Here is a 17,479-nt window from a genome sequence, read left to right as displayed (position 1 = left end):
TGAAAATAAGTTTCAGCAATTGGCTTATAGTCTAACAACTGGGCTACTGTGGAGCGTGGTATTCACTCTGGGTCACTCGCGTGCATGAAAAGTCACTGCAATCATCGGTTACCTTCTTATTCACTGCACCATTTTCCTATAGATAACGGACATTCATAGAGTTGTCCTTTTCCTAGATCGTCCTATGAAGCTTCGTCTTCCCGATCCGAACACTGCACTACTAGTTTTTTTTTCTCTTGTAGATACTGTTAGAGGGAACTTCCAGTTTATTTAAATATCGAATAGAAACAGAAATTGCGAAGGAAAAGCTATGGTCATAGCATATGCGAGTCGACCTCCGTTGTATCGGAAGTCACAGGCTCAAAAAAAATATACGTAGGTTTCAAATAAATCCTATGTGTTTCTCAATGTCTACCCCCGCCCCCCCCCCCGGCCACCCCCTCCATTCCCCTCCTCCCTCCACCAGCTCTTTCATAACTAAATCTGTTAAGAATGAGTGTATAAAAGCTTTGGTTGAGTGCAGATGTACAACGATAAATGAGGCGAGTGGCAGTTCTTTCATTCATTTTATTTTTTTTTGAAAGATTAAATATTATAACTTTGTTCACAGTTTGACGCAGAGTGCCTTGGATGGTGAATGGAGAACACACTCAAAGGTTGGATGCGTCGTCTGGCACGCTTTTCCTTTACCGAAAAGCACAAAGACGTCGCAGCTTAACGTACACGACATACAGACTCTGAGAAAATTGCTCAGCAGGAACAGTGGCCTAACTGCAACCTTAGTTTTGTCGTTTGTAATTGTGTATTGTCTCATTTGGATTATTCTTACATTTCGGCTAGAAGAACACTCCCCGTCTATGCCAAACATTCGGCTATAAGTTTTTGCTTGTCACGCATCCTGAACCGTTTTGAATGGGCATAAAATCCTTTTATTCCATTATTTATTTAACCTGGCAAGGTTAGGGCTATCTGGCCATCTCTTACATCTAACCAGACGCTCTACATATATTGAATTACATATATTGCGATAACCATGGTATACTAGATTTCAAAATTAAAAATTACTATAGTACAGATAAAACACATACAGTTTATGTTCGTGCATGACAAGTTCAACAATAATTATAAATTACAGAAATATAGGTATATAATTACGGGTGCTATTAGCAATAGGCGTGAGAGAAAGGAGGGAGGGAAAGAGAAACGTGACAACATGAAGTTAACGTACATAATGGAAAAGAGTGGCGTGGCTCGCAGAGAAAGGAAAGTAGAAAGAAGCATAACTGGGATAAAGTAGGATCATTGATTTCACTGTTTAACAGAAGTGATGTTGTCAATACATGTCAATTTTTGGCGAGACGCTATACGAGAGACTAAAGAAGTGCTCTGGCATCTCCTTAAAAGCAGCAGAGGATTCAATTGTACGCAGAGTGCAAGGCAGTCTGTTCTAGAGACTGACAGTAGTGACAGCGAAGGAGTTAGCGAATGTTTTCATATTATGAATGGTCGTAGCTGGGAGACTATGTAAGTGGGATCTTCTGTTTCGATATGATGAGATGACAGGCATTTGATCTCTGATGTTAGGTTTTTGGGTACTTTTGTACGGAGGGACCGATGAAGTAGATATAACATATGGTAGTAACGTAACTTGTCTGGGCGTATAAATCACTGACATGGTAATATATTCGAATGTTGCAGACGTAACGCACGCAGGTATTCACGATTGGTTGCAACCAGTGAGTTTAAGGCCCAAGCGGCTCAAGATTTTACTCCTGAGGACGATGGTGGATATATCCACCGAAAGTTGGAGTATTTTATTCGAATCGAAACCGATATTTTATTCAGAAATGCCGTAGAGAAAGACTCCGAGGTAACATTTCAGCTTAGTTTTATTAAGCAAGCAGTTGAGATTAAATTAGAAAATGATCTTATAAATGGAGGTTTTTCCGCTTAAATTCTGCTTAGAATCCTCCTCTGTCCTTGGTCAAACAACAAAGGTACAGAGTTAATTCTACCGCATCCAGTGGTAATTAATACTAGTATTCACTATCGTTAATTAATGATCTTGGTCATGGTCGGTAGTGTGGTGTCCCTAGCGATTGTTGTGTGTGTACTCTCTCGTCAGATGCCCTCCATATCGAGGTTTTAAATTGGCTTACACAGTGCTGCGCCTTCAACACGATAGGGTGTGCACCTGTAGAAATGTCGGCTATTGTCAATGATGACAACTGGCTGCATTCCCGTATGTTCATCAAACATTTTAAGCATTTTACATGCCGAGAGAAACTCAAGTTTCACTTTATTTATTTATTTTTGTTCTTTAAGCTCTCATGTGCTGTCTTGCTTGCTATCTCTAGTACAGTAGGTACGCGACAGCAGGTCAGATATATCCAGCCATTGGAAGAATGTGAACAGTACAATGCTGCCCGCCAACAATGGACCATTTAGAAGCACTGTTAGACGCGCCTACATTCGTAGCACAGTGGAACCATGTTTATTTAGACGAGTAGGAACTGTAGATCATCTATATAATTGAAAATCCGGATACTCCGGGAAGTCAGAGAAACAATGATATGCGATAATGCTACAAACACTTATGTTACATTTATTTTTGGGGCAAAGTCACAAATTATACATTTTTAAGTGAATGTTGACCAGACACTGGAAAAAGAACTGTAAATTTTATAATTTGAAGTAATCAGTAAGTTACTTTTAAGCCAGTTCCATATATGAAAACAATTTAACCACCCGACCCGTTGAAATTTATTTCTAACGAAACGTGCGGTTATCAATCAAAATGAGGTTCTATGAACCTCTTCCTGTTTTTTATGATGAGGATGGTCGATGCCGACCGAAATTAGTTATACATTCGTGAGCCAAAACATTATGGCCACTGTCCACCGCGACGATGATGCCGCCTGGTGGCCTTGCGTGCAGGTGACGTGATAACAAAAGTATTAAGCGGACCTGACACGGGCTGTGGGTTACTCTAGCGAAGTTATGGGCTACTAATAGCGAAATCCATAGAAATAAGCGACTTTGACAAGGGGCAGATTATTAGTACGCAGAGTCTGAGAATGAGTATGTCGAAAGCGGTGGAACTGGTCTAATGGTCACGTGTTACTGGCGTGAGCTTCTACCGAAAGAGGCAGAAGGACTGTGAAACTAGCACTAGGTGCTAAATGGTTGTCGTCCACAACTCTTCACAGAACGTTGCGTTCGGAGGCTTCTCCGCTCTTTGAAGTAGGGTAGTTGGTGATCTGTGGCATCTCTGCCGAAAGAGCAAAACGCAGGTGCATGCCAAGTGTTTTGGGGCACGCCGTTCATCGTACATTGTTGAACATTGATCTCCGCAGCAGACCACTCCTAAGTGTTCACATATTGACCAACGAGGTCATCAAGTAAGACTGCAGTGGGAACGGGACCACCGGCATTTGACCGTCGAACAATGGAAACGTGTCGGGTGAATCACATTTTTGCTGCACTAGGTTGCTGTTCGTCTCTATGAACGCCATCATCGAGGTTGAACAGCGGCTCGAAACGTGCAGCGTGACAGAAGACATTCTTCTGCTCTTGCATAGGACCTGTGGTGGTAACCGAAGACATGCTGACAGCTGCGAAACACCCGCATCCTTTCGTGGTTGATGTTTTCCCCGACGGCAGTATAATTGTCCATGTCTCGGAACCAGAACCGCACTACCATGGTTTGAGGAGCATTATAGTGAACCCAAATTCGCCTGATGTCAATCCTATGGAACACATCTGAGTCGTTATGTGGCGTCGTCACCACGTACACATATCAGCGGCCATTGTTTACCCAAATTACATGACCTGTGCGAAGACAACTAATGCCACATACCTCTACTAACCTACCAATAAACTGTCAGATCCCAGATACGCAGAAACAGTTATGTATTTCGTTCCAAAGACGGACGAACTAGTTATTAAGCAGGTCGTCATAATGTTTTGGCTCATCAGTGTCAAATGTGACTGCACCAGATAACTAATTTCTTTTTTTTTTTTTCAAAACAGTCATTCTCTGTGGTCTTCTGCTCGACAGAAACGTCGTTCTTTCCAAAAAGATCCACATGTCGTTAATGTGCAGCGCGATCACGCAGGGATTTCGGCAGCAATAGTGCGGCTGAATTAATTTCGCCGTGGCGTTGCATATAAGCTATTATTTTGTCCACCTATGTTGTTGCCTCTGTAATAAGCGCCAACTTAGTCGCTTAATCGATCATCACTACGGTCGATTGTCTGCGGACGAACAAACGGTGATAATTTCGTCAACGCTGTAACCAGCGTCATTATCATTTCGCAGTCATTTATGTCATTATCACCTATGCCTGAGCATCCTGGAATCTTTGCAAATGCTATATTAGGAAATTCAGCAGCTATGTTCTTCAACAATTCTCCTGTGTAAGGGATCAAACTTTTTTTTTCCTCTTCGATGTATCTTACACTCACAACAAAGTAATGCATACGTTACTGTAGAGCTGAATGTCAACGTCTTAACTACACCTTGCCAGGATCTGCGTATGGCAGTCGGCTTATTTCAAACTTAGTGACTCTCTTTGTAGATTTCTGCCACTATTACGTCCGCAGTATCAGGTACTGAACAGTTGCAGTACAAACAATATGATCTGGATGAACTGGACTTTCAGATAAATGAGGGCCAGATAAACAAGATTCCACTGTAATTCGTTGTGAACTGCGGTTCTGAACAGTATTGCAAAAGAGTTGTCCTAGTGTACCAGCCTGAGGATTCGATTACCATTTTAACAAAGCGTAATAAATTGACTAGAGTGTGGCAAAATGATGTCCTGCTTCCGCTTGGGAATAGAAACGCGATCAGTTTGAACTTAGAAGTATTAAATAACGCAGATAGTGTTGGGCTTTGTTGTGAACTTCATGGAGTGTTGGAAGGTAATCGAAATAATAAAGTAACGCACGTGAGTCTTGAGTATCAAAGTTATTATGGAAGCGTCATTGATAATGTAACGGGATGTAGGCGGAGGAATACTACAGACTTCGGGGGAAGTCGTGGCCGGCGAAAGAGGAACTGAATTAACATCATACGTTTTTGCCAAGGAAACGGTCAACTTCAGAATGTGTTAAGAGACTACAAGTTTTGAAGATACACATTTCATATTTTCATCGTGATGGTGCAGTTGACTTTTGAAGCTCAAGGTCCTCACCACTGCTGGTGCTTCTGTCTTTAAAGACAGTTTGCGAACCCTAGAGGCAGAAGATGTCTTGAATCTGTATTCACTCTTGCTTCGTCATCTGATACGACAACTGGCATAATAAAGATGATCACAACCGATGAATTATACTGAAAATCTAAGCCATGGCTTAAACCCTAACTATAAGATCATGCTGAATATAAAGGGTAGTAAATAAAGGAGTCTCAGAACTTCTGAAGATTCTTTTTTTTAACGTTCTACGACCTCTGTACCTACTGAATTGTGCACAGACAACAAATAACAGTTCTGAACGTATAATCGTCATTGTGGTATATTTATAAATTCTTTGTATCAACTATGTATGTTGTTATTGTGTTTCATGAACGAAAACAACAGTTTCCGAAAATTCGTAACTAAAATTTTTGTTGGATTACTTCCAAGAAACTACGTTGTGTGACAGCATCTTCATATGTTTTAGTATTTTTTTAATACTAATATATGTTAGAACTCAGTTAAATGATTCTTATTACAAGAAAAGGACAACACCGATTATATAGAAAAACGTAAAATGACGAAATGTTGTATCCATGCATGGAACTTAAACCGCTGCAATGCTTTTGCTTAATGAGGGTTGTTGAGCAACAAACGCAAAGCGCAAAATGTTTGCCTCCTTACAGCGTAGGCTGGGAAGGACTACCCACTCACCAAGGCGTGTTGCAGGCGTGCGTGAGCGTGAGGTAGCGTGCGCCCAGCGTGTAGAGGGCGCGCAGCACGCCCAGGCTCTCCCCCAGCGCGTGGCCGCCCTCCACGCCCACCAGGCTAGCCAACATTCCCGCCGCGTGCGCGTCTTCTATACCTGCAAACACAAACATGTCATGCAAAATACACCGGACAAAAAAAATTACTGATCCTCAAGGGACATAACGTTGATTCCTTGCTAATGACCTTAATTCGGCGTGGAAGTAAGTCCTCAAGTTTTTTAGTTTGCTATATTCAGCCGAATTCATTACTGATGATTAGGTCCCCCACAGAGCTACCAAATTACGGAGATTCTGATTACCACGTTTCACCAGGTGCTCCAAATAGTCCCACATATTTCCTTTGGGGTTAAGATCAGGGTTTAGTGCGTCAGTCGAGATGCGATAAGCTGCTAGTGAAATGAGAAACGTTTGTATGCAACCGGCAAACTGCGGCAGTTGTCATCTCGGAAGACAGACGTGCCCATAGAATTCTGTATTACAACGCAACTGCCATCAATGAGTGTGACTGAATGAAATTTAAAATTTTTATTTGACACCACAAACGGTCGTCAAGCCATTCTCTAAAACAATAAATTTTTTAAAAAGGGTAGGTAACTACTCGAATTTTCGACGTACTATCATTTTTAAAACTTGTAAAACTGCATTAATAATTGCAACCAGATTTATTTCAAATACTACGAAAAATACGCTAACACCAGTAAACTATGTTCTGCTAATGAAATCTTACAAAGACAATGGGAGTGCATATTCTTTGTAAGATATCAGTAGCAGAACACAGTATGACTGCGTGTTGTGTTCTGGTTTTGGACTTTTTGTACGATATAAGATTACGATGGGTGAGCCTTTGTTTGCAAAATTATCGCTGCCTCACTGCACGACGTAATGCGAGAGTATATCATATCTTCCATCCCGATCCTGTTTTCATCTACACTGCATTAAGGTGTGAAATTATTGATTAACTAAAAATTTTCATGATGTCTTATGACCCGTTTCTGCTGCCTTTTGCAGCAGTTTACAGGTTTTTGTGTATTTTTGTAATATGTGAAAGAAGTGCGCCTGCAACTATTAATTCATTTTTCCAGGTTTGTGATTACATTTTAAAATGACGGCTCAGTGGGTCGAAACTAGTTATGTAACCTTTCAAAAATTTTATTGTGTTAGTGATTGTGGGTTGACGACCGTTTGTGGTGTCAATCAAACATTTTGAAGCACATAGAATTCATGATCCCGTGAACAACGTTTGGTCACCGAGAATACTGAAATAGTCATGGCAGTCTTAAAGAGTCGACCGAATTCACATACGGAAAACGCTCCCAAAACTTAACTACTCCCTCCGCACACTGCTAGTTCAAACCCTCACTGGGTCGACAGTGTATTTACGTCTTGCATCACTGAAAAGCGGCAGCACAGCGACAAATAATACCAGACTACACGCCTCCTGTCAGCTATTGTCCATTTCTTGTACTCTTTGGTCCATTAAAGTAGTGTATATTTAAGTACCTCTATCAGCAATGGCGTTTTGCGAGGTACCCTATTGCAACACATTTGTAGTTCCAAAACTGCTTGAGATGGACCCTTGCTCACTGACACCAACAATTTCTGCCGGCTTTAAATCTGCTTTCCATTCACTAGGCGAGACACTCGTCTCCACTTCCTACAGGTCCGTATCTTGTTACAAACATTCTTCTGACGCCGGTTTGCAACGTTAAGAGTAGTACTCCAATCCTGGTAGACCTGTTGAAGAGTCCACATTTGATACATCATTATTGTTCAACTTCATTCAGGGTGTGGTTATGGACACGTCCAAAGCTACTCTCTATCATTCTGTTACATCCCCACGTCGACCCATCTTGCTGCTGTTATTCCATACAACTGCCATAAACGCACCTTCCTGCCATGGCTTAGATCAGTGGTGGAAGGTCATATGACCGTCGAGTGGATATTGCCCATGCATTACCGTGAGCTTACGCCTACTCTGGCTGCAACCCAAATTACATTCAAGTTACGCGGATAGCCGACTTCCTTACCGCCTACAATCGAAGGCTACCATGCTGCACAAAGCCCTAAGGATCTCTCTCCTACACCACGACTGTATCCTGGCGCTGGGGGCTGTACACAGGCCAATGCACGGCGCTCGTGCAGCCAGTTGAATCCGAGTGGGCTTCCTGAGCTACGGGCCAAAAGCTTATGCATCACTACACTATCATCGCCGCGCGAGGGAACTTTCTCGTCCGGATTCCTGCAACGTGTCCATCCAGAAGAAGACACGGTCCCAAAATAATGACCACCACCCGACAAGTAATATTTCAGTGTTTCTTTTCATTTGGCTCCGTCAGTACTGTCTCATTGTGAACTCCGACTCTTCTTGGTCCCTTTCGGTCTTCGTTTCTGTACTGTGTGTGCCAAGAGCTTTAAATCGGACTTTGTTTTTACACGAGCAATGCCACGATCTAAAGCGTTCCCAAAAGATCAGTATAGTTTTCTAAGGAGATTAATATTTATTTTCCGGTGAGCTTACTTAAAACGGATTGTCTGTCAGTTCGACTGTCCAACTGGCCACGCGATTAAGGTACGTAATGACATTATTTTGGCGTTTTCGCGACAATGTGTATTGACACTAATGTTCGGCTGCACATGTCAGGGTATTTAACTCTTTATTCCAGTTGATGATAAAGATGACACAGGTGTATTTTGAGGTGACAGTCTGTCCTCATTGAGAAAACTACTTCAAAGAAGTTCTCAGCCTCTGTATTTTATGGAAAAAACTTAAAGGACATATTTACATTTTACAATTTTCGTAATGTTTTCAGTGTATTTATGAACTCATTACATGAATATTTAAAACTTTTGTTGAAACGTATTACTTGATGAGCAGAATCTCGGACGTTATATTGCAGGAGTCTATACCAGACCGTGTGATTGAATACGATAACACGCTGGGCTGTATTTCTTTTCTTCAGGAAACAGTCAGCGATGGTAAAACTACATCTCTAAACCACATAATAATATTCTCCTGTAAATGCACATACCTCTTGCTGCGCCATTTGTTCAATTCAAATTAACACCCCCATCGCCTCTTTCATATTCATTGCTTTGAACGTAAGTACTCATTCAAAACTTTGCCATTACACATTCTACTAGTCATATGTGAATAATTACATAGAAGTCCAAATAGCTAATTCCATATTCTCTAAGGTAGTGAGCCGCCGACCGGCATTCAGGACCAGTAAACAGTTATGCCATTACAGTAGCACTTGATCCGAAAACACAGTTCATTTCAAGCGTAGAAATTTCATTGCCGTAAATTCGTCTCCTGGGGAAGTGCGGTGAAAATTTACATTAGGTTATCAGTAACTTGTATGCCAAAACCTTGTACAGTCTTGTTTTAATTTGCGAACCTCTTCTCAGTGAACTATGAACAATGAAAAATAATATCGCTTGTTTTATGTTGGTCAAATGAGACTCTCATCTCCCACTAAACGCTTGATAAGGCGGGCGTTCTTAGAAACAACACCGTATTTCGCCGTCTTTCATTCATATGCAGATCACAACAACACGAATCCTGCTTTAAACTGTGTAACTTTTTACGTAGCTCCCCTATCGAGATGAAGCAAGTCGTAAACCACCTTCACTAAAACTTAGTCCAAATGAGAAAGCTGATTTTTCAAATTGTCATATGAACTTTTCATTGCGACACTTTCTTTAGAGACATGTCTTGACTTTTGATTCAGATGTTGCATCACTCTCAAAAGACTGTATTTGTGTTTCTATAGTACAGACAAGCAGAGAATAAGGGGTATTGAAATATATATTACAGAGGTATGTTTAAACTTAGATGGATAGTGAGGATAATTAACGTAAAGGTACTGAATCAGAGTACAACATATGCAATAAGACTTTCACGAGTTCTGGGAAAGAGGTTTATTGAAAATGGAAGAAACGTATGCGTGTGTTTTGTAGATCTGTAAAAGTTATTTAATAATGTGGTTTGGGATATCTTACCACTGTAATGAGGAAAATGCAGGATACCTGTCAAGTTGTTACATTTAAATCAAAATGTGTCAGTGAAAGTGCGAGGAGAAAGTATTAGTTGGATCGAATTAGGAAAAGGAGTAAGACAAGGCTGTTTTCTCTTTCCAGTCCCTTTGTGTGTGTACGTCAGGAATATGAGTGAGCATGATCCAGTAGATTACGAGGGGTTAAAACGGGAGGAAGAAGGGTACGGTGGGTTTGCAGATAACATAATCCTTCCAACAACAGACAAAACAGAGTTGCGCGAAATAGTGGAAACTAAAGGTAAGAGCTATGGAATAAAAATCAAAACAATGAAAGCAAAAGTAATAACACTGGAACGAAATAAAAATGTATGGACAATGATGAATGAAGAAATTTAAAAGGTGTACAGAGCGTCAAATAACTTGGAATCAGAAAAGTGACCGATTAGAAATGCCGCACAGAAATTAAAACCGGGGTAGAAATGACGGAAGAGGCATTTTGTAAGGAGAGTTTTCTGCAGCAATATGGTCAAAGATGTCTTTATGGAGTGTCGTTCTGTATGATGCTGAAACGTGAGCAAAGAAGAGGAAAGAGGAAAGCTGGAGGCTTTTGAGATTTGAACGTGGTGAAGGATGGAAAGAATAAGTTGTATGGGTAAGCTGAAAAATAAGAAGGTACTGCGACGAGTCAGAGATAGCTACTGTGATAAAAGAAGGAAAATGAACTGGGTGAACATATATTAAGAAACAAAAACAGTCTTAGAAGAGTACGTCGAGGAAGAGATTCCAAATCTTGGATGATGTGCTAGGCAGCAGCACGTGTAGCTGCATTAAGAATGAAGCTGTGGACTACCTGAAATGGAAATGCAAGGGACCGGTTAAAGATGAAACAGATCTTGATGATGATGATGATGACTGAATCTATGAGTTATATGGAATAATTTGACTGAAAGAAAGGATAGGTACACAGAATACTCAGTGGGAAACGAGAATACTTTTCATTTGTGAAAGGAGAAGGGGGGGGGCGGGGGAGAGGGGAAGACCTGCTCGTACAGCCTAAAGTACAGCGCGATACTCTGCGAGAAAAGAAAATGATCCAGACCCGCATCGAATCTGCGTTGCGGATTAACGGGCATGGCTTGTGCAGCGGCCAACGTAAGTGTGATTTCTGGGCGGTTTCCCACACTCGTTCAGGCAAACGCTGGTCTGGTCCCAAAATTCTGCCTCAGAGTACGCTACACAAACAGTTAAAATTTGATAACACAGAACATACGAGAGGCGTTCAATCAGAAATACAACATTTTTTTTCTCGGTTAACTTCGGTTGAAAAAATGCAGAATTTGTTGTAGGACATCGAGGAATATTTCTGCTTCAGCCCTTATAGTGTCATGAAGTTCCGAGACGTGGCGGCGCTAAACGTAGCCTTCGAAACGGTACCTGTAACAGAGGTGCGTTCCATGCACAGAGTTGTAATTGAGATTCTTTTGATGGAAAAATAGACCATCTTAGATCTTAATATGCGCTTCGTAGTCAACAAAAGTACTGTGTCTAGTTGGGCGAGGCGTCTGGCATCATCGCTACAAGGTCGGGCAAATCTTTGCAGTCTCCCGCGTGTGGGCCGACCGCATCAGCTGCGACTCCTGCAATGATGGAATGTGCGGAAGCTCTCATTCGAGACGATCGGTGGATCACAAACACCTCTCTTCACAAATGGACGTCTCTTGATAGTTCTGACGCACTCGTGCACCAGTTTGGTGGACGAGTTCCGGTGACGGTGGTTCTCTCGCCGCCTAACGGAAGAACATAAAAAGCAACGGAGGCCAGTCAGTGCGGAATTGCTTGCGCGTTACAAGGCTGATCGTTACAGTTTTTATCAAACGTTGTCACAGGCGATGAAACATGGGTTCATCACTTAAAAAGTTCAAAGCCGCACCCTCAGTCGGTAAAATCAAGGCGGATATCTTTGAAGACATTATTCTGTTTGATGTCCTCCATCCTGGTGCAACGCCAAACTCTGAAATGTATTGTACTACCTTCAGTAAATTTAATTCAGCTTGCTCGTTACCATAAAAATGTAAACAGACTTCTCCATGACAACACAAGGCCACACCCAAGTCTGCGCTCCGGAAATAATCTCAAAAAACTGCATTAGACTGCTCCTCATCCACCCTAGAGACCGGATCTCGTATCATCCGTCTTCCATCTGTTTGGCCCAATGAAAGTTTCACTCCGCGGGGAACAGTCTGTGGATGCGAGGATGGTGAGGAGGTTCTTGCAGCAAGATGTTGGTTCCGTCCCGCCATCCTGAGAAAACGGATCATCTACTTGACAGAATAGCCGCTAGCGAAAAGAGAGAAAGAACGAAACAAGTATCAAGTAGAAAGGGGGGGAGGGATTCTGGGGTAATTGAAAAGGAATATGACAGCCTGAGTACAGTGCGGAGGCTTAAATGGAAGGGTTACATTAGCAATGCAGTGATGAACAAACTTGTATGGGACAGACTACTATGGACAGCCGCATCAAATCTGTCGTAGGAGTGAGGATTACCATACGAACAACAGCAACAGACACAGTAGCTTAAGTGACAGAGATACTCGCTCTCTACGGCAAATCCGTGTTTCTAGTGGCTGGCTCTGGCTCACCTCTGGCGTCGGTGACGAGCGCCAGGTCCCGCGGGTAGCGCTCCACCAGCCGCCGGATGACGTCCACCTGCTCCAGCACCAGAGTCACCGCGTCCAGGTGCTGTGCCGAGCACGGCACGTACGCCGACCAGAACTGCAATCAGAAGTACAGTTCAAGTCATCTTTGTCGTAGTCTTTGTCTTAATGTCAACAGCGCCACACACACTGAAGCGCTAATGAAATTGGTATAGGCATGCATATTTAAAATGCAGAAGTATGTAATCGGGCAGAATACGGCGCTGCGGTCGGCAACGCCTATATAAAACAACAAGTGTCTGGCGAAGTTATTAGATCGGTTACTGCTGCTACAATGGCAAGTTATCAAGATTTATTGAGTTTGAACGTGGTGGTGTAGCAGACGCACGACAGCATCTCCGAGGTAGTGATGAAGTGGGGTAAAGGTGGGCCAAACGGTTATTTTGGTTCAAATTGCTCTGAGCACTATGGGACTTAACATCTATGGTCATCAGTCCCCTAGAACTTAGAACTACTTAAACCTAACTAACATAAGGACAGTACAGAACACCCAGTCATCACGAGGCATGGTTATTTTGGAGTAACCGTTATCACGGTTACAGTTATTCCTTTATAATCGTTATTTTTAGCGGTTATAAATAACTGTCAGTTATTTTTCTGTACAGAATATTCCAGACAGCGTTACAGTTAAATAACGGAGAATATCTATAAGAAAAGTATGCGTATAGGGGCCACGTTCCGACATTATAATACAATTGTAAAACCTGAGGGCTTGTATTCGTCCGAAACTTCAAACCATGAATAGACAAGTTCAAGATGAGCGGCTGGAAAATCGAGAGCCTAGGATATTAAGGAAAATCCTAGGTAATAAATGGGTTGGTGGACAATGGCGAATGAGAGCAAATGAAGACGTGTACGGCAAGACAGGACCTATCACAGCATCCATTAAGAAGAGACTATTGTTATTTTACGGTCATCTCATAAGTATGGACAGTGACCGACTAACAAAAAGAATATGGAGTTACATCCAATCTAAGAACACAAGACCAAGATGGTTCGAAAAATGTGAAAAAGATCTCAGGTAGATTGGTATCTTAGAGAGAAAAATTACTGACAGGAACAAATTAAGAAGATTGGTGAACAGCTAAAAAGGTTTTAAAATGGCATCAACGTCCAAAAGACAGACACTTCTTGGTGGACTCGGAAGATACTGGCAGGAAGTCAAAGCTGGGACATGAACAAGATCTGGACACTAGAGTGAAGTTCGTTGTTACCACGCAATCCATAGAGGCTCAACTCGATAACAAAAAAAAAATGTGGAGTCCATCAGTTTAGTTATCAGTGAATTATAACTGCGAGTAGTGCAAGGTGGCAAGAATGTCATATTAATCGTGCCATAACCTTAGCTAATTAATTGTCCGGTATATTTTACTTGATGATTGGACGATTATGTGTTTCATATTATATGTATGTAGGTTATCGGTCGCCATTAGTAATATTATATTCGCAGCTGCAAACAGAAAGTATGCAGAACTTTGCTACAGCATAGTTTAAGTGAAGTGTTAAGAAAGTGCTTCCTTAAATTTGAAGTAACAGGTAAGCTGAAACCTATAGGTATAATTCGAAGCTTAATTTCTTGTGCTGTGCACTTAATAGAATAAGTGTACGGCCTTCTAATACAACACAAAATATACGTAACGTGATAGATTCGCTTACTCTTGTACAAGGAAGTTCACTTAAGGTAAGTACGAGTAGGCTAATCCAAGTTTCATGTGAGATTTGAAAAACTGCTCGGTTTCTTCTGCTACTGTAGGGTCTTAATTTTTTGGTGGGAGGATGACTAAATTACATTTCTCTAAGCCATCAGTTTGTTGTCAATCTCTTACGTTTGGCATTACTGTACGCAAAATTCCAGTGGACGATTGGTTGTGTTGACCTCGTAATGGTAACAGATTTAAACGCCTCAGGCGTCATTACGATACAGTTTTTACGCTGCTGGTCTAATTCTTCTTTGGGTATCCAGACTGTGAGAGCCCGAATTAATAGTATTGAGGTTGGGAATACAAATTTGCATTAAGCTTACAGAAATTTCTCAATAACAGACTTCCTTGTCCTGAGGAATACTCTACCTGTCTATTCCATGTTTCTCTTTTCTTTCCCCTTCTGTCACACATATGAGGCAATAATAAACACTTCGTCTATCAATGCCACCTGCCTACTTTGACTTTTTTTCTTTTTACAATTTAATATCGTGACAGTTACCTGTCAGAATGTGTAACAGACTAATTCATGAATGAGGCAGGTGAGCAGTCAAAATGAAGGGCTAAGTGTTGCATATAACAGAATCTCAAACTAGCAGTGAGTGCCTCTGACAGAGTGTTTTAGTGTTGCTTAAGATAATAAAAAATGAACTGACTTGAGGTCTTTGAAAACAGAAAAGCATACATATTCAAAAACTTGCTTAAACATGCTTAAGTACTAGTAGCCCTAATGTAAGTAAATGTATTTTTTTATTTAAATACCACTGACAAAGTATCTGACCTGATTATTGTTGTAAACATACCAGTAATCATTTCAAATATGCGTACATCAAATAGTTAATTTGCCATACATGTGTCTGAAGTGTAAATATTCCATTTTACAATTTTCCTGTATAAAATTGATGAGTTCAATACTATGTAGAAAATATTTGAAAGTCAATTACCAAAAACTAATTAAATATAAAAAGTCTATTGGCAATGGATGTGTACAAATTGAGAAAACTCATGTTTCTTTTAATAAAGCCACAAACCTATATTTCACCGAACTGAAAAAGTTCTTTCTACTCAAATTGATAAGACACACTTAATGAGATTGATCTGATACTGCACCGGCACTGTTTTATCGTAATGATGCCATTAAGAATTAGGGGTATGGTATACTTTAAGAAGCTACTTTACTATTTTCCGTTTTTAGTTCACCTACAATAGCCAAATATTTCACTAAGTGTAAAACCCATAAAAATATTAACATGTAGCACACTCTTTACAATATTTCATAGCGTTCCATGTACTATTGCTAGTACTACTATCCTAGTGGCAACAACACAGAGAAATAAGAACACGAAACGAAATTCAATACGCTCTAACGTAACAAAAGGCCGGAAAGAGAGTGACACCGTTACCGGAACTACAACAAATGGAGAGAATAGAAAAAAATGGTTCAAATGGCTCTGAGCACTATGGGACTCAACTTCTGAGGTCATTAGTCCCCCAGAACTTAGAACTAGTTAAACCTAACTAACCTAAGGACATCACACACATCCATGTCCGAGGCAGGATTCGAACCTGCGACCGTAGTGGTCTCGCGGTTCGAGACTGCAGCGCCTAGAACCGCACGGCCACTTCGGCCGGCGGAGAGAATAGAATCCCACAATTTGTCAACTCTCGGGAACTACTTATGGCCGGCGATTATTTCTGTACCAGTACGAAAATACTTTGTTCATTCCAGTACCTATCCTCTATCGGAACATCACCACGTTCTACGACCTTTAACTGGAGTGAGGAACACAGTTACAACTTCTATGTTAACTGTAGTAGTAGCCCGTTAACTGCCAGAGAACAAGAACTGTGAGCGAATACGATAACAGACACGGAAAAATAGCGACCTCTGACAGTTATTTCCATATTTGTTCGAATTCCTTATGGTAACTATTTGTACCACCAGCCAAAACTAAATTGACACACAGAGCGGTGACTCAAGGAAACGACAGTACATGTGTAATGCCGTCACTCTCGCACCTATCAGCCAAAGCTCTTACATTAACTTTATTTGTTAGTGCTGAAAGTAGTGAGAACGTACGAAATAGAACACCGTTCTAACAACAGATGGTGCGCAGTCTTACGGTTATTTCCATGGCGTGTAGAGCATCGTAGTAGTACGATCTTCGGTAACTAGATAGCGCCAGGCACTGTTGGCAGTTATTGAAATCAGTGCTAGTACCGGAAGAGTTTTTATCGCAGTAACTGTTACTTCTCAATTACCGGTTATTTCTGTCAGTTACGTTATTTTTTTAAACCTCTGCAGAGGGGAGTTTCCTGTACGATCATTTCACGAGTATACCGTGACTATCAGGAATCCGGTAAAACACAAAATCCCCGACATCGCTGAGGCAGGAAAAAGTTCCTGCAAGAACAGGACCGACGACGACTGAAGAGACTCGCTAAACGTGAAAGAATTGCAACCCTTCCGCAGACTGCTGCAGATTTCAATGCCGGGCCATCAACAAGTGTCAGCGTGCGAACCACTTAAAGAAAAGTCGTCGATATGTGCTTTCGGAGCCGAAGCCCCACTCATGTACCCTTGAAGATTGCGCGACACAAAGCTTTATGCCTCACCTGGGCCCGTCAACATAGACATTCGACTGATCGGACGAGTCTCGTTTCAAATTGTATCGAGCGGATGGACGTGTCCGGGTATGGAAACAATCTCATAAGTCCAAAGGACGCTGCATGTCGGCAGGGGACTGTTCACGCTGGTGGAGGCTCTGTAATGGTGTGGGGCGTATGCAGTTGGAGTGATATGGGACCCCTGATATATCTATATACAACTTTGACAGGTTTCACGTATGTAATTATCCTGTCTGATCACCTGCAGCCATTCATGTCCATTGTGCATTCCGACGGACGTGGGCAGTTCCAGCAGGACAATGCGACATCTCAAATGTCCAGAATTGCTACACAGTGGCTCCAGGGACACTCTTCTGAGTTTAAACACTTCTGCTGGGCACCAAACTCCCCAGAAATGAACATTATTGAGCATGTTTGGGATGCCTTTCAACGTGCTGTTCCGAAGAGACCTCAACCCCTCGTTCTCTTACAGATTTATGGATAGCCCTGCAG

The 17,479-nt window shown here is 41.6% G+C and overlaps 1 protein-coding gene across 1 annotated transcript in view; it reads right to left on the bottom strand.

Annotated features, from left to right (window-relative positions):
- The window catches only part of LOC126198612 (dipeptidase 1-like), a 158,632-nt gene that overhangs the window by 72,766 nt on the left and 68,387 nt on the right, over positions 1-17,479 (bottom strand). The window contains exons 4-5 of the mRNA XM_049935064.1: positions 12,585-12,717; positions 5,892-6,042 (exon numbers count right to left, since the gene is read on the bottom strand). Coding sequence (XP_049791021.1) covers positions 5,892-6,042; positions 12,585-12,717 — 284 coding nt within the window. The remainder of the gene's footprint in view (positions 1-5,891; positions 6,043-12,584; positions 12,718-17,479) is intronic.

This window comes from Schistocerca nitens, chromosome 8 (genome assembly GCF_023898315.1).
Source record: "Schistocerca nitens isolate TAMUIC-IGC-003100 chromosome 8, iqSchNite1.1, whole genome shotgun sequence".
NCBI classification, from domain to species: domain Eukaryota; kingdom Metazoa; phylum Arthropoda; class Insecta; order Orthoptera; family Acrididae; genus Schistocerca; species Schistocerca nitens.
The sequence above is the reverse complement of the archived record's forward strand: the minus strand, read 5'-3'. Positions and strand labels throughout refer to the sequence as shown.